The 23,846-nt window shown below is 40.1% G+C and overlaps 1 protein-coding gene across 2 annotated transcripts in view; it reads left to right on the top strand.

Annotated features, from left to right (window-relative positions):
- The window catches only part of LOC131462359 (cGMP-dependent 3',5'-cyclic phosphodiesterase), a 144,269-nt gene that overhangs the window by 49,721 nt on the left and 70,702 nt on the right, over positions 1 to 23,846 (top strand). The window contains exons 1-2 of one of the 2 annotated variants that reach the window (XM_058633480.1): positions 2,288 to 2,484; positions 2,793 to 2,883. In XM_058633480.1, coding sequence (XP_058489463.1) covers positions 2,450 to 2,484; positions 2,793 to 2,883 — 126 coding nt within the window. In that variant the 5' untranslated portion in view covers positions 2,288 to 2,449. Of the gene's footprint in view, positions 1 to 2,287; positions 2,485 to 2,792; positions 2,884 to 23,846 lie in introns of those variants that run through there. The other variant, XM_058633481.1, reaches the window with a different exon arrangement.

The raw sequence follows: 23,846 nt of genomic DNA, 5'->3' as shown, positions 1-23,846 counted from the left end.
AGCAATTTCAGCCTCCATTGAGCACGTCACCGCAGCCCTTGCTTTCGATTGTTTTCCCAAACACTTAACAGTATCTTTTCTCAGTCAGGTTCCAATTTTCAGCATTTCAACCCAAGCGACTTAGTACATTTGAATTAAAGGAGCTGCTTTTGTCAGCTGGGTGTAATCCAATCCAACGCTGTGACTCTTTGCCTGTGATAACTTGAAATGTATTTATTCAATACCCTTTTTAGTCATTGACATTCAAAATGGAAATTACAACGAGGGAAGTCTCCATGTGAGTCCCAGTGCACTAAGACGAAGAAACATTCAGACTTTGCTGCTTATGAAATTCACTTTCCGCATAATAGGACATGACATGGTGTGCGTAAGTATGCGTGTCCGCTGGCTGATGTTTTTAGTAAATGACTCTTAAGGTCTGCTGTCACATTGATGTACTACATTAAACAGCCCTGTGCCACTTGTTGTGCTGCTTCATGCTAAATGTCCCGTGACTCGCAATGTCACCTCAGAGAGTCAGCTGTCAGAGGATCCTGCAGGAGATAGGGGCTGGTGATAAATCTGCCAGCTGATTAAAAGTATACAGCTGTGGCCCTGGCAATACATCTTTTAAATCTTTGTCGTGTTATGTTAGGCTGCTTTCTAAATTAGCTCTCACACAGCCTGCCTTTATTGACAAGTTACGTTGCGTTGATTTTCAGATGCTTTCTCTTCTGCTAAGTCGCTCCGTAGAGGTGAACAATTCAGGTAAAATAGCTCGTTTTTTGCAATTGTGACTTGATTAGTGATGTCAATTGTCTCTTATCACAAGAGATACATCAAATATTCACTACAATGCACTAAGGCAAGAATGAGAACTAAAGGGTTAGGGTTAGGGCAACATTGACCTTATTTATTAGTGACCTTATCACCGAAGAGTTGTGAATGCACAGCTGCCAATAGGAGCATCCTCGTGCTCTGAAATGCCTTGTGATTGGTCAAAGTCTCCCGTCATGGGCCACTTTTACACACGTCTGCAAACAGAGCTCATAGAAGTTGTAGAAGTGTCTTGGTTTGCATTATGCTGAAAAGTGCCTATGGAATAATAACTCAGCAATGCCAGAGATATATTTCCCACCTCAGCTTAAATTGTTTCAGGGAATGTCAACGTATGACTTCCCTTTTCTTCACTTCTCTATTAAACTGTCTCTTAACGGTGCATGACGCTTGATGACCTCACTTCCTGTAAACTGAAAAAATGTAAGAGCTGAACAAAACATGCACAGGTGTTGATGAAATCCTCCGGAACAGCTGACGAACTCGAAGCTCGAAGACTCAACAGAACAGCGTATATTTTATTGGCTCACTACTGAATTTTCCTAGTAAATGTTAGGATACGATTATGATCTTGGTTTTAAAGAAACTCGGTGTTGCCCGGTGATAAGAGAAAGAATACAAATTGCAATCAGCAGAAACAATGTTCACACATTCGCTTGTTGCTCTTATATCAGGTGAATGTACCGAAACCGGCTCAATGGTCACTTAACAATGACTCGAGCTTTGCATGATCCGGGAGCACATGATGCACTTCAGTCATTTATTGAAAAAGGTGGAAACGACCAAAGTCTTCTGTAGAGTCAAATGGGAATGGCGGATGAATTGAATCCCCTCCTCCATTCAGAGAGCTGTGTGTCAGTGGTGAATCAGGGTCGGACGTGGTTAATCGATACACCCCTGTTGTTCATTCAAGGGGAGAGACACGTCAATATGAAAAGATGTGAAACAATGTTATTACGTCCGTGTGGTTTCCCTGTGTTTTATAATGTGTACGTCCTTCTTTTTTCACCCTTCACTGAGATACCACACCACGTCGTCATTTCAGGATGTTCACAACAAGGTAGAGGCTGCTGGTCTGTTGGTTTGGCTTTTGATGATGCAAACCACAATGTCAGACCTTGATACATGTAATGCTTTTAGCAGATTTGCACCAACAACAGTCATTATCTGCTCAAAACTGAGAAGAGGGGTTGCTTTTTTTTCTGTTTGGGGGTGAAAGTCAAATTCAAAAGCAATGAGGTTAATAATATAATAAAAGAAAATGATTTGAATGTATCTGCAATAAGGATTATTATTCCACTTCTTACCATTTGGTTAATCCACCCCGTACTCTTCTGTACTCTCTGGCACACTGACAGTACGAAAGTGAAACATGGGGATGGTTAAGAGAGGCAGTAAGACCCAGAGGAGGAGCAGAGAGAGAGAGAGAGAGAGAGAGAGAGAGAGAGGTGGGAGGAGAGAGGAGAAGGAGGGACTGCACTCACTCTGGGCTCCGTGTGTTGCAGCTCGTGGTGTCAGCGAGCCAGTGTGTGTCACAGCCTGCCTGCATGAGCGTGTGCATCGGTGCATCGCTGTGTGTGTAAATGTGTGTGTGACTCCAGCACTCTCTCTGCGTACGACAGGTGGAGATGACATGACTGCACTTGAGAGAAAGAAAGGGAAGGACCTGTAAGGACTTCACACATACTGTCTTTCTCTGTCTCTCTGTCTGTCTGTCTGTCTGTCTCTCTCTGTCTCTCTGACACACACATTCACACTCACACACCTTTCCCTTTAAATTCCCTCACACACACACCTTTAAATTCCTGCACTGCTCAGTGTAGAGAAAAGATAAGTTGCCGAGTGTGTGAGAAAGAAAGTGTGTGTGTGTGTGTGTGTGTGTGACATATTGTAACAGCTGACGGCATTTGTGCACAGGGTAAAGCTCGAACACACACTCTCACAAAGGTCCTGATTGTTGTGTTTGATGTTTGCAGACGCGGTCAGCAAGTGTTTCTGCGTCCTGAGGAGAGTTCAGCTCCGGCTCTGACAACAAGACAGTCCACCACACTATCCGAACAGCTGCAGGTAGGACCCTTCTCTTCTCTTCTCTTCTCTTCTCTTCTCTTCTCTTCTCTTCTCTTCTCTTCTCTTCTCTTCTCTTCTCTTCTCTTCTCTTCTCTTCTCTTCTCTTCTCTTCTCTTCTCTTCTCTTCTCTTCTCTTCTCTCCTCTCCTCTTCTCTTCTCTTCTCGTTCACTTGGTCTGAAAAACAGGATGCTATATGCCATATGCTCTCTGCCCTCTTCTCTCTTCCTTCTTCCTTTTGATTTTTTTTTCTTTTTTTTTTTTTTGCCAGCTACATGTGGACTACAATAGATGTGTAAAATATAAGGTTCTCTCCTGGTTGTGCCTTCAATCCTAAAATCTCACTGCAAGGGAGGAGGATTTTTCCATTGAAGTCTCCTGTATTGTTCTTCTTTACTCCCCACGTGCGCACACTCACATACACAAACACACACAGGTTGGCGCAGCTATTCTTGTTGGTGTTGACTTTAGCACTGAGCATTGACTTACCTGCTTTTGAAATCTACTTATTTCATCAGCCCAACCAATCAGCCTTATCCTTAACTATAACCAGACCCTCACAATGAGGTTCTGTCATGTAAGGACTAGACTTTGGTCACATACTCACACTTTTGCCCTCAGTCGCTTGTTATTATTCTCTCACCTTCCTCGTTTTTGTTAAGAATGAACTTTGTTCTGGAGGAGGTAAGTTCAGACGCCTGTTGCTGCAGCGCTCTTTCACTTTGTCTGATGATTCAGTCAGTGAGATACTCGCTACCTGCCTTAGGGTGTGTGTGTGTGTGTGTGTGAGAGAGAGAGAGTGAGGGCTCAGATAAAAGATGGAAAGATAAAACATAAAACAGCCATAAACATGAAAGAGAGGAAATTAAAGATGGTGACATTTATGTTTGAATGGTGACTGAGTGCATGGCTACAACTGCCCTGTATCACATGCTGTGTTGCATTTTGTGTGCACGTGTGTGTGTGTGTGTGTGTGTGTGTGTGTGTGTGTATATATATATGGGTTTCAAGATATAATATCTTTCAGTTGAGTTGATGTATTTTGTTGTTGGTGGTCCTGGGTGCAGTCAGTCTTGTTTTTGTCTGTAAGGTGTGTGTTTGTATTTGTGACACATAAGCAGATATCTACAATTTCATTCTGCTGCTTTGTTGAATTGTCCTTCATCTCGTCAAGCAGCTGTGTGTGTGTGTTGTGCATGCAGTGCGAGTAACACGATTGTGTTGATGTATGTGTTTGTGTTTTATTTTGCGGGAGGAATTAAATGTTGGCAGCAAAATAGAAAAAAACATTATTATTTTTTTGATTGGCTGCCAGTGTCGACACGTTCTGCTTAGATCCAATTACCTCAGCAGATATACACTCACAGAGATGCACACACACACACACACACACACACACGATACTCAAACACAACAACTGCATACTGTAATCAATTTATGTATGTCAATGTGTTGTAGGACAAAGATCAGTCATAAACAAATTTGCACTATATGTTATTTATTCTGTTTGTGTGTGTGTGTGTGTGTGTGTAATCATACAATAAATCAACTCTGTGTTATTCCATTCCCCAAATCTATGTTCTCTGGTAAAGAGAGAAGTGTTAGCATATTTGTTGTACTTGTTAAACCTTTATTTGTAGACAAATGACTCTGTGGGTGTGTGTCTGCGTGTGTTTGTCTACTGTATGTATCTGCTGGTACAGTTTGAATGTCCCAATGACTTCGCCCTCCATATACGCATTTCCTTTCAGGTTGTTGCTGAAAGTCTTGTCCTGCTGCATTCCACACATGGAACACTGTCTGTGTGGTGTGACTGCGGATGTGCTGTTGGCAGTGTGTGCAGCGCCACCTGTAGGTGCTGAAGGAAACATTTGCCTTTGCCCAGAGCTGTGAGAGAGATGGATAGATAGATAGATAGATAGATAGATAGATAGATAAAGTTTTGTGTTTTGTGTTCTACTTGTGTTTCTGTGCATTTTTAAAAAATGTTCTATATATTATTAAAGTGGTGTGTGTGTGTGTGTGTGTGTGTGTGTGTGTGTGTTTTTGAATGGGCCTGTGTGTGAGTCATGACGGCAGCAGGTTAATCTCTTCTCATTCTCCAGCTGAACAGATGTGAGGATTAATTTGTCAGAGAATCGAGATGGTGCTTGTGTGTTTCTGTGGTCGAGTTCTACTTAAAACGTTTTTTTTTATATATATATATATATATATATATATAACATAAGGGTTTGTGTGGATGTTGGAAAGAAATGTTTGCTGTCCTCCAGTCTTCATGCTTACTCATGCATTGTTTTTATTGCCGCACAGCTTGTGAGACATCAACAAGTGTGTGCATCTTAAAAAAAAAATCAGCAGCAACACATGGGGACAGGTGTGTGTTTGGTGATTTTTGTTGTTGTTGCTGATGTTACTGTTCTGCCTCTGGTCTTCATGAAAAGAAATTTAGTAAAACCTTTTGTTTCCTGCTACCTTCATTTGAAAACAGGCTCTGTCAAGCAATACAATCAGACCCGACAGAGGGAGCGTTTGTGTGTATACACTGGCAGTGCACGGACGACCGGGTCTTTTGAATTTCTTCTGACCTCTTTGCAGCTGTTTACCTTTACGAGCTCTATGTTGCCGTTCCCTCCATCTGTCTTAAAACAAAGCAAATCACTTCCTGTGTGCAGCATGAAATGGACATTTGTTTAGATTTGCAAGTTACGCACTACAGCTTTAACACACACACATGCAAAGTCCACTGCCCTGTGTATATATGTGGGAGTTTGTGTGTGTCCAGAAACTCAGTCCAGTGTTCCAAATAGAGTGACCTTAATGACATGAAAGTGCTGCTGTTGGATGGTTTACGTTTAGCCTACTTAGGGTTGCACTTGATAGTTTCATAATTTTCAGTTTGGGGACAAAAAAAGGAGGCTCTTTGCTCTGACCTCACTGCTGGAGAAAAATGAGCAGATGGCTTTCTTGTGGGAAATAAAGGAAATGGTACATCTGTAAAGACTAATGCATTCATTTTACACACATCAGAGAGTGCATGTCTGCTAAGCCACACATGTATAGCATTTCCCTATTTCCTAGACAAGCTAGAGCAGTGATAGGTCGGGGGAAAGCCAATGTATAAGACCCTGACTGACGAACTGTAAATTTAGCAATCCTTCATTTGTGTATTTAGGCTTTAATTATCTTCTTATAGAACTACAATTATCAAGACGAGTCACTGTCCTGGGTGCTGATATTGCTATCATATTTGGCTATTTAAACATCCTGGCCACAAGATTCCAAACTATGTTTTTTAATTGCATGAGAACAGAAAAGCCAGTTTCTTCCAGCACATGACCAGCTGAGCTGAATGTATGCTAGTTTGAGCCGTTGGTTGCTGGAATACACAGCGTCGTCCTTGTCACCATGAAGAGGTGATGGTTTATAGAGCAGTGATCCCTCCAGAAAGATTTTTAATGCTGGTGCTGGTGGTGTATCGAAACGAAAACAGAGAAAGTCTCACTCTCTCTGTGTTTATGTGTGTGAGTGAATGAGAGAGAGGGACGGAGGGAGAGAGAGAGAGGGAAAGGTGGTGGAAAATATCCCGACAACAAGTCGCTCATAGTTTATTTATAACGGTGTTGTCTTTGCCGTCTTTTGACCAACTCGTCCGAACTTGGACCCTGTACTGGCCCTGTGGGTCAACCTGTGCATCACTACTGTAGAGTATGTGAGCAGGTAAACAACAGGGTAAAACAACAGCAGATGAGCTGACAAATGTAGGCAGTTCTTTTGCTTGAGTGCTTGTTTTTTTTTTTTTTTTAATAACCTTTAGTTTCAACAGTTTCACAACCACCCCTTTAACTTGCAGACTAAATGAGAAATGTTGTAGTTCAGAATGATTGTATTGAAGTTTAGTTTGACATAGGGTACAACTTGTTTCGAGTCCACCCAAAAGCAGGAAGAAATCAATCTAGTAGAAGCAGGCCGACTCTGCTGACATAAACAAGTGCAGCTCCCACCACTCCCACATAATCTCAGAAGGACATAAGGAAAGGCGATGGTTGTGGCCTCAAGATCTGACATGGCCATTCCAGTATTGAGTGAAACCTTCAACATTGATCTCTTATCAACTCTGCTTTTACGTGTAATGCATGCTCTAGGGCTCTGATATACAGCAGCAAATACGGAGCTTGATATTCAGCACATTTAGTGAGGCACTCAGGGACTCAGTGGCGCTCTTTGTAGGCAAGCAATTATTGCCAAAGAGTGAAAAAGATGATTTCCAATGGAAGTAGATAATAGCATAGTCTTCGTGTAGGTATAGTATACTACTATTGGGTGTGAAGTGGTGGAGGAGCCTCTACAAAGGAAATTGATTGTAGCTCATTTGACACCTTGAGACAACTGTTAAAATGATCCTCAAAAACCTGCAGGAGCAGGGGGAATCGAGGGGATCCAGACAAGGTAGCAACAGCAAGATGAAAGTACAATATTTTATATCCTGTGTTTGCCCATAAAATCACCTCAGTCACTTTTGAAACCAAAAATCTGCTCATATTTACTGTATGCAGCTGTCTTGAGTAGGTGAATACAAAATATCGTCAAGCTCTTAGGTTTAGGGTTCATTGTCTACTTTGTGACTTTTAAATACAAACTTATGACTGGATATGGATGAATATGAGTTGGTTGTAAGTGCACATGGGTAAACGCCCACCAAACACCATTTTCCACAGGAAGTGCTTACACACATCTCTTGTGTACATTTCTTCTTCAAATTCAGGCGTGGCTCATTTGGCACTCCTCTTTGTTCCTGTTGAGCTCAGACCAGTCATTAAGATTCCACCCACCTGTGCCAGGCATGACAAAAACAAACCCTCCTCTACGCATCAAAATGCTGCAGATCCCACAGCTCTGACAAAACAGACGGACGCATCTGACAGTCCATGATGCGTCATTCATTTATATCCTGTTGACCACTAAAGTCAGCAGATATCAGCTCTCATGCTGACATCATAAAACCTTAAACCAGAGCTCTCAATCTGAAATGACCTGGAGGCCAAAATGTCAAACTTTTTGAGAAAAAGACATTGAAATAATAATATTTATGATAATATTTCACAGAATTTCAATGTATTAAAACAAACACATACAAACAAATAACTCGATATAACTTGATATTAAGTGGTTGGCTGCAAGAAATTGATGGGGAGGCCCCATGTGGCCTGTGGGCCGTGAGTTTGAGACCTCTGCCTTAAGCTTTGTTGTAGAGTAGAACAACAGGTTTTTCTTCATAATGAACCACACAGAACTTCCCGCTGTAAAACATATCAAAGATTGCTCTGATTCAGGTGACTGTGTGAAAGTTCCATGTTAAAGTGAAAATGCTGAAAAACACGGGTTGTGCTGGTGCCTGACAATCATCTTGTGACAAAACTGACAACAGCTATGATTAATCTACGCTTGCCATGATGGGGTACGACATTTTATTTTGACCGGCAATAGCCACCGCCGCCTTCCCTCCCGATGCCTCCTACTCATAGTGTCATTGTATGACGATGTTTCATGTCATCATGTGACAGTAAATGTCACCCAACCCTCTCTTTTTTTTACAATCATAAAAACCTAACTCTATATTGTACTTAAATATATGTTTCTGTTGCTGGTCACACATGAACGAATGATGGAAATCCAAACATAGGGGAGAGAGTGTTTTATAATACAGGGGCACAGCAGTGTGCTACTACATGCTGTAGGGAAGACCAGTGGGCTTCGCCTGCCATGACACTTTGAATCATGTTTTCTGATAAATGACCACCAACACAAGGGCACCTTCCCTACACAGCAACACCTAGGAGTGCTGAATATATACTCTATGTGTTTGCGAGTGTGTGTCAGCTGGTTTTTTTCCTTTGATAAATTGACTGTATTATTCAGTGTTGCTGAGTTTTTATCTCAAATGCATCCCTGCAGGATATTGAGTGTGTTTGCGCACGCACACATACAGACCCCTCTCCTGCATGCACTTATCTGCAGGTAAATATGTGTGTAAGCCACCTGCTGACTTGCTGAACTAAACAAATGCTCCTCATTTCTTCACACACATCCCCTCAGACAGCTAATAATCATGACATATTCACAGTCAGTTTAGCAAGTTAATGCAATTAAAAACAAGGCAGGAGAGCACAGGAACTCGCAGACACTGAAAGGCAGCATTCAGTATTTTTTTTTTTGTCAATCTTGCTTGTGTGTTGAGGTTTAGACGCTCTTTTCTTTATGCAATGCAATATAATGGGGTTCACTACCTACTGCAGATACTCCTGTCCCCATCCCCTGTTCCATATTCCTGTTATAGTCTGGGCTCATGATGAGTAACAGAAAATGTAGTTTCTTTCACAAACTTTTCTCCAATTTACTGTGCATCTGCTGTCTCTGCAGTCCTCATGGTGAATTCTTGTAAATGCTGGTTTGAAATCTGTGAACATGGCCTACTGTGTCTGTTGGATTAAAGTGGCAACCGGTGTTGACGTCATCCGAGAAAACAGAAGTTCACAGACATCACTGGCAACCGGGAGTCTGTTGTATTGTTCAAGCTGTCAAACACACTGATGTCCACTCAACTTTATCCTGTATTTTCCTCTAAATGCGAACATAATTTTTAAAGTTGACAACTCGTTCCATTGAAGGATACCTGATACTAATAATTGAGACCATTAACTCCTCAGGACAGTGAGAAGTAAGCAAATTTCCCCAATAGATTTTCATTCAAACACAGTTTTTGCAGCCAGTAAAGTTGCCCCCTGGTGGCTATAATGAGTTTTTACTTCTTAGTTGGCTTCCTGTTTTTACTTACTAACACTTCTTAGACACTTTTTATATACGGCTATGTTTTGACCACACTGGCTCTTGTAGGAACAATCTTCTTAAATGTTTTAATGTTGGTGTGTGGTGTTTCGGAGATTTTGATTATCAGGTGAGACGACCAATGCTGGAACCTCTGGAGTCAGTGATGAGTTAAGTTGAAAGATTTTTATTGAAGACAGCTCTGATCCGAGGAGAACTTAGACAATGCCTGACATCTGAACAGTGAGGCATCATCGCAGATTCTCGTGAGCAGCGTGCCAGGTCTGATGCATATAGTTAGTAAGACTTGAGATAGCGTATCAGGTCCAGATGCCTGGCGCCTTGGTATCTAGGGAGGGAACCTTGAAAGGCGCCTGGTTTGTGTCTTATCCTAAGTTATGGCTGTTTTATATTGAACACCAGGTCTGGTTATAAGAGTATGGGAAGATTGGAATAGAATATATGTAGCTCACGACACTATGGACATACATACATTTTGTCCAGATGCTTGGATTTATTGCCGCCATGATTTGAATGAGTGCATTGTGTGCATGATGTGCATGATGTGACTTGCCACTTCTTGCAGCACAGACACACAGTACAGCGTGATTATGCAACTTCACGTTATTTTGGAGACATGTGACATTTCCAGAATTATTCAAAGGTTAGTGGAAAAAAAAAGTCTGTTATATGAAGGAGAAAGTATCTATTAATGTATTGTTCAGCCTACTTTACAGTCAAATCATGTCTGTTATGTGCTAATTCAGCCAGAGCAACAATGTAATAATGCAATCATGAGGTGGTTTTGTTGGACTAAAAGTCACATTCACAGCTTCGAGCTAAACAGAAAAAAAACATATGAGTCATCGTTAACCTTGAGTGGGCAGAAAGCAACTGTTTGTTCAAGTGATCATGTATCCAAAGTTAAGATGTTTTTTAACATCAAACTTGCCTGTGTAAGTTCAAAAGGATGAATTTAGTTTGCCTGGCAACGAGTTGTGGTCTGTTTGAATTCCAATGGTGACAATTATTCAGTGCAGAAAATGTCCTGTACAGCTATAAATGGTTTATACCCTATTGTTGTCTTGATGACCACTCAAAGCTGCCGTACACTACAGTTTAGCCATTCGCCCATTCACGCCCATTCACGCCCATTCACACCCATTCACTCACACTTTCATACAGAGCATCTATGTGCAGCACATTTCATACTCATTCACACAGCTGTCAGGAGCAGCATGGGGTTTAGTGTCTTGCCCAAAGATACATCGGCATGTAGACGGAGCGGAGCCAGGTACATCAGCCATATAAGGCACCGGTATTTTTAGCAATGGACAATACATAATTTCATTATGATAAAATGTGGTGTAGCCTCACACACAACTAGGAGACAATGGACCCAACAAAAGTATAAATGTGAAAGTAAATTGAGTTTGATTATGATTTACACGTTTACACTGGGGTGTACAGCTCTCTCTTAGGCCGCAATACGATTAAGGGAAAACACATTTTATGATGAAAATATTTGATTTTATTTGTTCGATTTAGACATTCATTTTTAATTAAAATTAGAACGAGCCAAGTTCATCGCTGTTTAGAATCTGCACATTCATGGTTAAGAACATGAATCATTTAAGTAACTACCTGTTATTGTTTTTACTTAGGCACAGTGAGGCAAATGTTTTTGTTCATTTTATAAACCTAAAGTCAAAAGTCTGTCTGACACACCAATTCCTATAAAATCAAAACAAAACAATAGAGACATTTAGGTTTTTTTTCATTTCGTGATGTAGTAATGTAAAGTAATGTAACACTACACTACACTACATTACTACAGTAATAAAAAAAATGGAACATTAGGTTTGGCGGGAGTTCCTTGGGAGAGTCTTGTACGATGTTGATGTGAAACAATGAGGAAGTAACAGTAAGGCAGCTTCATTAAACCAACTCATAACATTAAAAGACAGGACATTGATTCATGATACAGTATGAATGTGTTTCTTTCTTTTTACCTTCTAACTGATTACCAGTGTATTGGTTAATCTTCTCCCCTAACGTGTACAAAAACATGCTGTATATCTTTCAAGGGAACACCCTTTTTTCACATTTGGCTTGAAAGGAAAATTTGGAACATTTCTTCACAGTTTTTGAAGCCAACGTATAAAATAAAACCTAAGGTGGGTGGCCTGCCCACGCTCCTTTTACGAAAAGAGTAGATGATTTTCTCTTCATCTGGCATCACTGCAGTAGCTGAGCACCAGCGAGGCCAAGTTAGATAAGGACACAAGTGCAGAGGCAACATGAGTTATAAAAAGGTAGATAGATAGATAGATAGATATCCAGTTTCCTCTTTTTTAGGGGGTTGTTTGTGTGTATTAATGCCATTTTTTTCTTTGCCATTCAATTTGCGGTCCTTCCATTGTGCTAATAGAGCAGCACTGAAGGCAGACTTGAATAGAGGGTTGAATAAAAGGCAGAGAAGAAAGAAAAGAGCTAAGGAAGTGGGTGAAAGAACAGCAAGGGAAGAGGTGTCAGTATGTGATTTCCCCCGAGGAACTGAGCGAAAAGAGAGGGGCGTGTCCTTTTTTCTGTGACTCTCACACTCGGTTTGTGTCCGTTCATGCAGGTGTGTCTGCGTGCGTGTGTGTGTGTGTACAAAGCTTCATTTCCACAGAGTACTCTTGCACTGTGCCTCTCTTCAGTATTGACCCTCATGTGTTTTTGAACATTTGAACTTTACATTTGTCTTTTTAGGTAGTGGTTCACTGAGTCCCTTATTGATCTAATTCACACCAATAATGGAGATCGATCTCTCTCCATTTGTACACGTGCACACGCACACACACACTGCCCTGCACCTACACATTCACATGCTAAAACTTACACTTAAAATTTTCCATAGGCACAGAGGTCAGCATCCCTTAGGCGTAGGTACCTTTTACTTTAAAAGCTCAGCTGTAGCAAGAGGGATACATGAAGACGTGAGTGGCTTTTAGAAATCCCCGTGGAGAAACTGATGGTTAACTGAAAAGGAAATAGGAGCTTCAACGTCTCTATGGACAGTCGGTGTGAAAAATCAACTGTATTCTGCACACAAAGCTATCAAAAACCCTGCCGTCTGGCTGCTACAGCTACAGTATGAAATCATGCATGTTCACACTTGAACCTGATGCGGTCTTCACACACAGTGCTTCATGAATATAAATAATATAATTGATAAATATATAATTCAAAAAAGGATGTTGCAGCATAACTAATTAAGATAATTAATCACTTTACTTTCCACCAGCAGCATTCCGCTCTCCGACTGTCAGACTGGGGAAATTTTCATTAGATACAACCAGATTTCTCATCTTTGACACTTTTTCAGTTATAATAACTAAATTAACTAATATATACTGCAATTAAGGCAGAACATTTGAATGGCATTATTAAGACTACAATCAACCAATAATGCACAAATGATGTGCTTCTGTTTAGGCCAGTGAGAAATACCACCTGAGGAAATATTGAGCTCTCAAAGTAACACCATTATCACCAATGTTAAAATACAGTGGTGTAAATAGGTAATAAGAAAAAAACGCTAAGTGGGAATGTAACACCGCCATGTCATTGTCACTTTTTGCACATGACTCATCAGTTTTCCAGGCCTGATTTTTCAGTAGGATGATTTGTTTGATATTGTGGGTGTGGAGCTTTGTCACAGTCGTCATCAGTGAAATGTCACGGAGGGAAAAGGTGGACCTCCCTCTGTGTCAGAGCGCAACACACACACACACACACACAGTGACAGTTTGTCAGAGTTTTAATGGGACGTCTTCGCACAGCAGCCTGACACAGAGCGCGTTGAGGTAACAACCGCAGGATTTCAGCTGCATTTAAGTGACTGTGAGTTCATGCTGCACCGTCATCATAAAGGGATGTGATTGCGAGTCAGTGCATGAAGTGAATCCGCTGTCAACGATACAGATGATGCGGAGGTTAATGACGGTTGTCATAGCTGTACCCGTGATGACAGGAGACATTTGTTTGAACAATTTGTGAAACGGAACCACTGCGTCTCTGATAGGTGCATGTCGAATATAAATAAACCTCTCAGTCCTTCAAGTAAATAATAAAATAATAGTAAGATTATTCGTATTTGTTATGCTTACACGTTTAACACACTTGAATCAGTTGAATTATTTTATTAATTTGTTAATCACTAGGATTTTCTGCCTCTAATGTTAAAGTACTGACATAAAAAGTGTGAGTTAAAGTACCTACATTAGTTGAACTGATGTCTTCGTTGTATTTGTCTTATATTGTAGCCACAAATTGAAGTTGCAGCTATTATTTGTCTCTCTTTGGGTTTATTTATTTATTTATTTTTCATCTGTTTAGATTTTTACATTCCTGCCAGTAGTAAAAAAGAGACTAATTTAATTTCTGCTTCTGCCAGATCCCCTGTTTTTTTTTTCGAGTCTTGTTATGTAAATAAAACATGGCCGGTAAAGCAATTCCGTCAAAGTTCAGTCAGGGAGAAGACAAAATAAGTATTTTAACTTTGAAGTATACCATTTCACACCAAATGCTAATTAACTGCTTTTGTCACCTTTAAAGTGGTTTTGCAATTAGCACCACTCTGACACTTTGTTTTCGACAACAACAACATGGGGACAAGCTCACACAAACTCTTCAGGGCCAAATCATCTGAGCAAAAGATTGCAAGTGTATCATTAAAGCAAAAAAGTGATTAGATAGATCAAGAGCTATAATCTGAAAATGATAATGACCCATTAAAAGTGCTGTAACAAAGCGAGAATTGACAAAGAATGACTGATGAGACATTTTTTAACCTGTGGCCAACCCACACTTCATTCACCCTGATTTAAACTGGATCGCATTTGTTCCTGTTGAAGTCTCTTTTCCTCTCATTGTTTTTCTTTGTCTTGCAGTCCATGCTTAATCTTAATGTAATCTTCAGTCCGCCGCCACATTTTTTGTTCAGACATCTTGACTCATATTTCTCATAATCACAATCTGCCCTCTGAAGAGACTTGTCATGTCATGTTTCAGGGGCTAAGCTGTTATCCACGTCAGAGTGTGTAACTGTTGAAGCACTCGACAGGCGTAGAACAGTGTGTGTCATTCAGTGCTGCTTCAGTGCAGCCAAACATCAGAGTGCTGTTCATGCCTGCATTGTCTTTTCAATTTGTTTCCTTTCTTGGATCTTTGGCTGCTTGTGGGTTACATTTTTATCTGACTTTCCAGCTCTACAACTGTAGCCATTTAGGCTGCACTCACATGTGCGCCCATTACACCCTTGCCTGGAAGAATTGCTATTGTTGCTCAAGTGATGTCGACGTGATATCCACCATGTGAACCATTGGGTGCCAAATAATAACAGCAACACGGAGAACAATGTTGTCCGAGAGCTCTGTTTGGGCGGTGCAGTAGGGCTGTCATGTTTTATCCAAAATTCTGACTTCCATTTTAACTTTAGGAAGAAAGTTTAAAGGTCAAAATATACAGACTAGAAGCTCATCAAAGTGTCTGAAGTCACCAAGGAAAGTCATCCGAGCTTCGACCTGGTGACCCTAGTGCCGTCTGACACCCTGACGGGCTTGTCAGCTGTGCCGCTCGAACCAGAAGTTTCTGAGGGAGCTGAAGCATTGTTCTCTTCTTCTTTGGTAGGAATGCGTCCTATTCCCTGCGTCCAGACTTGTACGGCCCCCGATGGTGAAGTGGGATACTACAGGGCCCTGACGTGCGAGTATACCACGTTCACTTCGGCGCGTGCGCATGTGTGTGGAAGTATACCAGGATCCTAACCTTGGATCCACTTTAAATGCCCTCTGCCCATCAGAAAATAATAAAAGCAGGTTGCCGTGGAAAAAAAAAGGACACAAGGTAAACTGTCCTCTTGAGCAGACAGTTACAACATCAACACACCTGAAAAATCTGACTATTAGATTAACTTTTAGCCCCAACAGAGTGAGACAGCAAGGGGGCATCATAGATAGGTAGCCAGTGAGTGTTCAGTCCTGTGTGGCTAATAATAAAGCAATAGTAAATAATGTTTTTGTGTGTGAGTTCTGGCGGAGAATCTAGAGATGTGTGAAGGAATAGCACATCCTGTAATGTTCAGTCAAACCTGATTTTTGGTGATAGAGCTACGGTGTGTTATGTGAGCGTAAAAGTTAATAGACATGTCTCAACGTCTGCCACAGGCAACGTGAGCAAATCAGAACTATGATGAACTAGGAATCCAAAGCACCACATGGCAACACTTGTTGATACCATCCCATCCAAACTGAATGAGCAGCATTCAGCTGATGCCTCCACCGCATTATGTGTAAGTGAACCATTACAGGTTCAATAACAGTACACACTGTTTTTAAACTCATTTCACCAATATAGTATTTTAATGATATACATTTTTTTAAAATTTAAACTTAAATTGAAATTAAACCAGTATTGGCTAATCCTATTTGACCCTGTGGAGGAAACAAGCTAAGAAAAGGATTTCTTTCTTTGCACTCATGCCATTTTTACATCCACAATTCCATTCAACTAAATGCTTCCTGAGGGCTGTTGTATCAAATGAGAAATAAATGATGAAATGAAATCCAGTAAACATGGCCAATGGGCTGCCTGCAGAGAAACAAACACAAAGGAAACGTTTTCAGATCTTTAGCAAATGAAATAGAAAACTAAAGATATGGAATATCTCACAAAACTGTCATCAACATCTACAGCAGCTTTATTACATCCTATGTGATTCTTTTGATAGAACTATCTCTAATACTATCACATTATTATATTATATTATAACTGTACTGTAATGCCCTCATGGCATAGAAATAATCTAGTCTTGTCCTGGCATGCAAAACAGGATCAATCAGTTATTTTATAGCCACAAACAAATATAACAGCAGTGGAGACTGTATGTTGTAACACATCAAAACATTTGAACCTGTTTCAGTGTATTAAACTTCTCTTGCAGGCTTTGCAGCAGCAGTTATAGGAGTTCATTTGACTCAACATTACATAACAAGTTCAATAAACTTAAGCTAAAGTCATTATTAATCCCATTTACATTATTTAGTTTGAGCATTCACACTGTTGTTAAATAAAGAACATGTGCCTTCAGCGTTTTTGAAGCTCAGCTGAGAGAGAAACCATTATTTTGCATGTTACTGGAAAAATAATTGTTCCTTTTAGGACGGCCATTTCTTAAGCTGAAGCAAAGTGGAGAACTGAATACAAATGAAGTCCAGACCTTTGTAGCATACAACGTCTACATGTGACTTTATCTCACAAAATCCATTTTAAATCAATATCAAACTGTTTGCTTAAGACTGCGTTTAATGTCCTGCACACTGCGATTGAAAAAACCAAAACAAATAGGAGACAAGATGAAAGTTCAATTTGGAGCATGACTGCAGGTAAATAAAAAAGATTACACTCTTAGTGCTCAGGTAAACAATAGAGCCTTTGAAACTGAATAGTGGCTGATTATCCTCCTCCACTCTTTCTATGATGTGGTCAAATCACTGGCGTCCTTGCTGCTGCGTACCGGTGGAGCACTTTGTGTTTATGTATCACCCTGCATCAGACATCTTAACTGAACTTGATTGAGTACAAAATGTTTGCCTTACTCTAAAACTCTACTTTAGGGAATCACAGGATATGATACGATATGATATGATATATACGATACCGCGATACATGGTTCACAATACCAATAATATTACGACACGATGATTCTGTGACAATCGACACATCAAGATATCTGTCTAAGTGTTTCTGCTTTCTCATTTCAAACCAAATAAAATTATTATTATAACATTGTGATTATTATAATAATAAATATTATATGATATTATTATTATTTCACCTTGTGTGGAATCTTTTGTATAATTAATCTTGCGAGGTATGCATTAAAAGATTAATCAAATGACATAAATAAAATATATGCATCAGTCTACCTCTTCTTTTCTATAGGAAGATATTTACTTTCATACCACTGAAGAAATTCAGTTGCAAAATAAAACATTTTATCTGTGTAATAGTTACATAGTTTTGTGTGAATTATAGGGATCCTGATCGACTAAAATGCTACAATCAACATTTTCCCACTTTATGAACAAACTGTGTTACTGATTTCCTTTATTTTTCTAGACCACATTTTTCGTCAGACTCATGCACCGCAGCTTTTTGCAGTTATAACTCCAGAGTCTGTTGGGTTTTCTATAAATGACAGCGAGCAGTGACAGCAGTCATGTGATTGTGCTGAAGAAGTGAGTGACACAGGCCTTAATCAGCAAACAGATACGTCTTGCACAAGTGTTGCACTGTTGATGAAACACTTGACTTTCTCATCAAATCTGAGAAACAGAAGATTGTAAAGTTTGTCAATAATGCCGAAGGTTGTCACATTGTGCTGACACTGTGAAAATATGCCACGCAAGCTCAGATTTAAAGAAGCGCTGTATGTTGTAGCGCAAGGCTGTGACGCAAGAGAAATGATTGTTGCAAGTAGTGGTGCAACGGATCATCATTGTCAAATATAATGATGAAGGAAAGAGGTTAGTGGATAAAACCGTGATGGTGGCACAAGAAAGCCATATGACAGTGGAAACACATCAAGCGTGGCCACGCATTTGAAGCGACATCACCCCGGTGTTTCACTGACAGGAGTGAAAACGAAGGCTGCTCAACAACCGCTTATCACCGCGGCATTTAAGCAGCCCCATGTTGCACAATCAGACCGGGCTAAAGCCATCACAAACGCTATCGGTGTGTTTATAGGTGCAGACATGAGGCCATATTCGCTTGTGCAAAACGAGGGCTTTAAACACATGCTGACAGTGCTCGAGCCACGTTACGGCGGTGCGCCGTCGCGCACCCACTTCAGCTAAAAGATTGTGACAGACTTTTTTTGCTGATCCGAAAATTGATCCGATCCGTGACTCTGATCCGAGAAACGATCCGACCCGTGAGTTTTTTGATCCGTTGCACCCCTAGTTGTAAGGTGTCTGATGAAGAAATAATGTTGGATCACAGTTGATTGTTGAAGTGTGGTTTAATCTTTGCAAAGAGAGAGTCAAGATGATGCAACTGCTCCGAGGCAAGTTGAAGATGGCTCTGAGGAACAAGAGGAATTCTGTGTAGTGTATAGTAGGTGTTGTCTGTGCATCTGGTGAGAACAACCTTGGGTCTGACGGTTTAAGAATCAGCTTTGTGTGGGAATAACTAAGCTTGCTAGGTGTTTAGACTAAGGGTGTAAATATGCTATGGAGAGTGATATCTTGGAAGAGCTACAAGTGTGTAGGTTTAAAGGTGAATGGCCTAGTATGAAGCTACAGGAATCAAAGATGTAAAGAGATGAAAAATGTTATTTTCCATAACATTCACATTCTTGCATGAGATCACATTTAGGCAACAACAACAGAGATTGAGGTTTCTGTTATAGTTACGAAAGCTCATCATGTCTTGTGATCCAAAGTGAAAAGTGAAAAATCAGTCAAGTGTCCCATGATCACTGACGATACATGATCTGTGTTGTTTCCTTAAACCAAAGGTCATTTCTTCCATTGCATTCTGTTTCTGTCCATCCATCCCTCCATCTGCTACTCACTCAGTCGTTTTCCCAGCATGCACTCATACGTCACTTATCTGTCAAGCATTTTACAGTCAATTATCTGTCTCTTGCAAAGAGCTAATCTTAATATTTACCCAGGCATTGATTAGCCAATAACAGGCAGGTGGCCATTGATTAAACCAGCAATTGTATTGCTCCCATGAGGAATGGGCTTAAGGACATTTGCGAGTCACAAAATGAGAGAGGGAGAGCGAGGGAGAGAGAGAGAGAGAGAGAAGGGGAGAGACAGGCTGGCAGCAGCTGTGTACATAGATCATAATAAAAAGGAGGGCACAGACAAAACAAACAGAAATGTCCTGTAATATAATAATCATGATCACATTATGATGTTTTATTATGATATTTTCTTACAGTCCCTCATTACTACGCGGAGAAGATCTAATTTGTGACTATGATCAAATGCATTTAAATTGGGTGGCACCTGGGCAGGGCTACACAACACACACACACACACACACACACACACACACACACGCACACTCACACACACATGAAAACCCATGAGGATACAAACGCATAAAGACACCAATACATTAAAATAGGATGCACACACAGACAGACACACACATATGCTGTAAGACAGAAGACAGCATGCTAATGAGCGTGTGTGTTCTATTGAATCAAACAGCAGTGAGATGACATGTTATCGCTTGTAACCGCACTCTGTGCCTCTAAAATCTTTTATGACGGCGATTCACCTGGCGCTTGTGTGTTTCTGAATGAGTGTGTGACAGTTATGAAATTTCTTTGGGAAAATGAGGCTGATATTACTCATCTATCAGGACAATCTGTGACACAACCCCCCCATCCCCCCTCTTTCAGTGTCTCATTGTCCATCACCTCATTTTTACGTGTCCCTCTGTTTGACTCACTTTCTTGTTTTCTTTGTCTTTGTTTTGCTTGATTCTCCCTCTTCCTCTTTTCCTGTTCCTCTTCTTGTCCCCATACGTTGATGTAACTCCCTGCTCGTGTTCTTCTTCTCTACTTTCACATCGCTTTTTTTTGTTTCTTCCCATCCATTCAACTTCTGAAATGCAACCCTAAATCCTCAATATGAGCCCCTCTCGGTTCCCTCCAGCTGTTTTGTTTCCTATTCTCGTCTGTCTCTCTCTTCTCCTATCATACATTTTGATCCTCTCCATCATTTTCCCTTGCTCCACTTTTCTTCCTCCAGTAGAGCCATTCATCTAAGGTGCATTCAAGTGCTTTAAACCCTTTGAAAAAATGAATGCACTGCCAGATTTTTTTTTTATAAACCCCTTTTCTTTTTTTCTTTTTTTGTTCTTTGCTCAGCGCCTGCTTATAGCATCATGTTCCACATGATTAATTCCAGCACGTCTGACGGGGTCCACATTAACACTAAAGTCTGACGCCTGCTTCAGTGACGCCTGTGCTGGAAATGATGTTAGGTCCATTATTGCCTCCCACAACAGCTATTGTCTTCTGCGTCCTTCCACATCCGGTTTTATTTTTCAATGAGCCACAACATTAAGTCACTAATGACAAACTTGGACAGCTCATACAACAGGTACACTATTTATTTATATTTTTTAAATTTGTTTTACTGCCATTGAAATTTGAGAGAACACAGGCTATTTTCATGTGTCTGTGTCACTGCGATCTTGTCTGGAATTGGTACGTGCAGCTTTGTTTGCTTTGTGCAGTTTAATGGTTGATTTCAATCACAACGGCACAACAGCTGCTTTATCAACTGCTGTCAGAGGTGTAAATGGGTCTTTAGGTGAATAAAACCTCTAAAGGAATAATGATCCAGCTGAGATTTAGAATAGGACTGTTTTTTTCTAACTGTCGGTAGAGTATGGACATAACTATATTATTGTAACTTGACTTATTTTTGTTGTTGTTTTGTGGGTTTTGAAAGTCATGGAAGCCGACAAATATTCTGTTAATGCAAATATAGTTGGTTTAAAAATATCACTGATGATCAATGTGTTCAACTGTTCAAAGCAACCTGGAAATAAAAATATTGGGTTATGGTGTGACTTTCATCCATCTTCTACTGCTTTATCCTCCAGCTGCGCCAATCTCAGCTGACATAGGGCGATGGATGGATTACACCCTGGACAGTTCGCCAGTACATTCACTCTCACATTCACACCTATGGTCAATTTAGAGTGTCCAATTCACCTAATCCCTATATTGCATGTTTTTGGACTGTGGGAGGAAACCGGAGAACCCGGAGAAAACCCACACACACACACAGGGAGAACATGCAAACTCCATGCAGAAAGGTCCTTGTTCTGACCGGGTTGCCGTAAAGGCAAGAGTGCTAACCACTTCACCAACCGCGTGGCCCCATGGTGTAATGTAATTACCTTAATTTAAATTAATTTAATTAAAAAAATTCAAATTTGGCATCTTTGTCTTAGTTAAAGATAAATAAATAAATGTAACTTTCTGAGGGGAAAAAAAACAGGCAATATATCATCAGTCAGTTATCGAGTAATTCCAATTTAAGGCTTTAATCACAACCAGCTAACATAGAGTCCGGCAGCTGATCAAATAAACTAATTTTATCTACCAGTTGGGCCAATCTCTCCTGTTTATTCAATTCATTTAATGTTTTTTTCTCATTCATTTATATGCATGAGGCTACGGTAGAATATCAAAAAGGACAGGGACCATAATATGTGTAAAAGTCACAGCTGGTGTCACTTCTGATCAGACACAAAACAAGATCACTTGGGATGAAGGAGAGTGAGGTGGGTTTGTCTTTTTTTTTGTCTCCGTGTTGTGTCACTGAGGATGCCACTAATAAAATCCAGTGGAAAAGCAGCAGTTCATGATGGAGAGTGGAGCTCTCATAGTTGAGACTCTTCACGTGAAGTACTGTACATGCAAACCTATAAGACAAGGAACAAAGGAATCATCACACAACTAATGCATTTATTTGCTCGTAACAAAACGCATCCATTCTGATGTGAGCAAATCATCAAAAGAAATTTGCTCATTAATGAGTTTCCAGGTTTATTTTCCCCATCTCTGAATATAAAAAAGAATGAAAGCAGATTGTGCCTCATGAAATAAATGAGAGAGTTTTTTTTTTTAAACTTAAGATTTATTCACTATTTCCGAGGTCCTGAAAGAACCTCCACACTTATCAAATTAAACAGCGGCACATTATTTCCCTCGAAGATGAAAATTCATCGTTATGCTCCGTCCAGAGTACTGCCGCTTGAGGGGAATTTATTATCAGTAAAGCTTGAGCCAAATCTGCCTCAGGATAGAAATATGGGTAATAATATAGAGTTGTTGAAATGCACAGGAATGCAGACTCACGTTAAGACGTGCAGTCACTCTCTAATGTCAGTGGATTGACTCTACGTCCAGGTCTATAACCAGAGGTCCGCCTTTGTTTTGTACATGCTTGTACATACCAGAGCATCAGCTTCTTGACATAAGTGTCACTTGATGAAAACAGCTTGTAATATTACCAGATTAAAAAAAAAAATGCAATATTTAAAGTGGATTACATATTTTATGGTATTTTCACTGTAGATTAATATTGTTGTCTTCCACCTGTAGCCCTGACATATGACTACCAACACTAAAACCAATCATAACAGCACATGAAATGTGATGATTGCATAGTTGCAATCAATATTGTGTAAGAACGATATGAGAAAACAGTGTGAAAGGAGTCTACGGTGAGTAATCACCTGGATGTGCAGGACCTTTCAGGTTTATGGAATAGTTTTTAGTGGAACGCAAACAGCAGACGGACACAGTGCTGATATTTCCTTCAGGTTTAAAGAAGCCTTAAATGATTTGGGGAAAAATATCTTTATTATTTTTCTAAATGATATTATAATTAATTTGAACTTCTGTGCTTAAGATTTGTATTAGAAGAAGAGGAAGAAGTGTGGTGAACATAAGCACCTTTGAACTGTGGAGAGCAGTAGACGCTGAACGATTATGAATAAATATCCAACTGCGATTATTCTGACTGAAACTGCAATTTTGATATGTTTTGCAATATCAGAGGGAATGGTAATTTTGACATAATTATTCTCATTTTCATTCGAATAACATATTTAAAATGATTACTGTGTGATATTTGTGCAAATCTGTGGGAGACAGATGTTTTCATCCGTCTGTAGAATATGATGTGTACAGATCAGGACAATAATTTAATCTAAAATGGCACATGTTTTAGCTTTAAAGAATATTGCGCATATTGCGGGAGTGATAAAATTGTGATTATTCGTTCAGCCCTAGAGGGCAGTGTGGCATCTCTCAGTGTACAGTTTGCCGTAATGCACTAGAAGAAGAAGAAGATATTATGATTGGAATTTTATTTGTGATATAATCTTTGTAGGTAAACCCCCTTATTTCAATATTCACTAAGCCTACTATACGCAGACAAGGAACCCCTTTGTACACATAAACCTGATGCTGGACTTTATGTAGAAAAGGCAGAAAAGAAAGAAAGTTATTATTGTTTACAGAGAGTGTTTACATGTGCAGGCCACC

The sequence above is a fragment of the Solea solea genome, chromosome 7 (assembly GCF_958295425.1).
Source record: "Solea solea chromosome 7, fSolSol10.1, whole genome shotgun sequence".
Classification (NCBI taxonomy): domain Eukaryota; kingdom Metazoa; phylum Chordata; class Actinopteri; order Pleuronectiformes; family Soleidae; genus Solea; species Solea solea.
The sequence above is the reverse complement of the archived record's forward strand: the minus strand, read 5'-3'. Positions and strand labels throughout refer to the sequence as shown.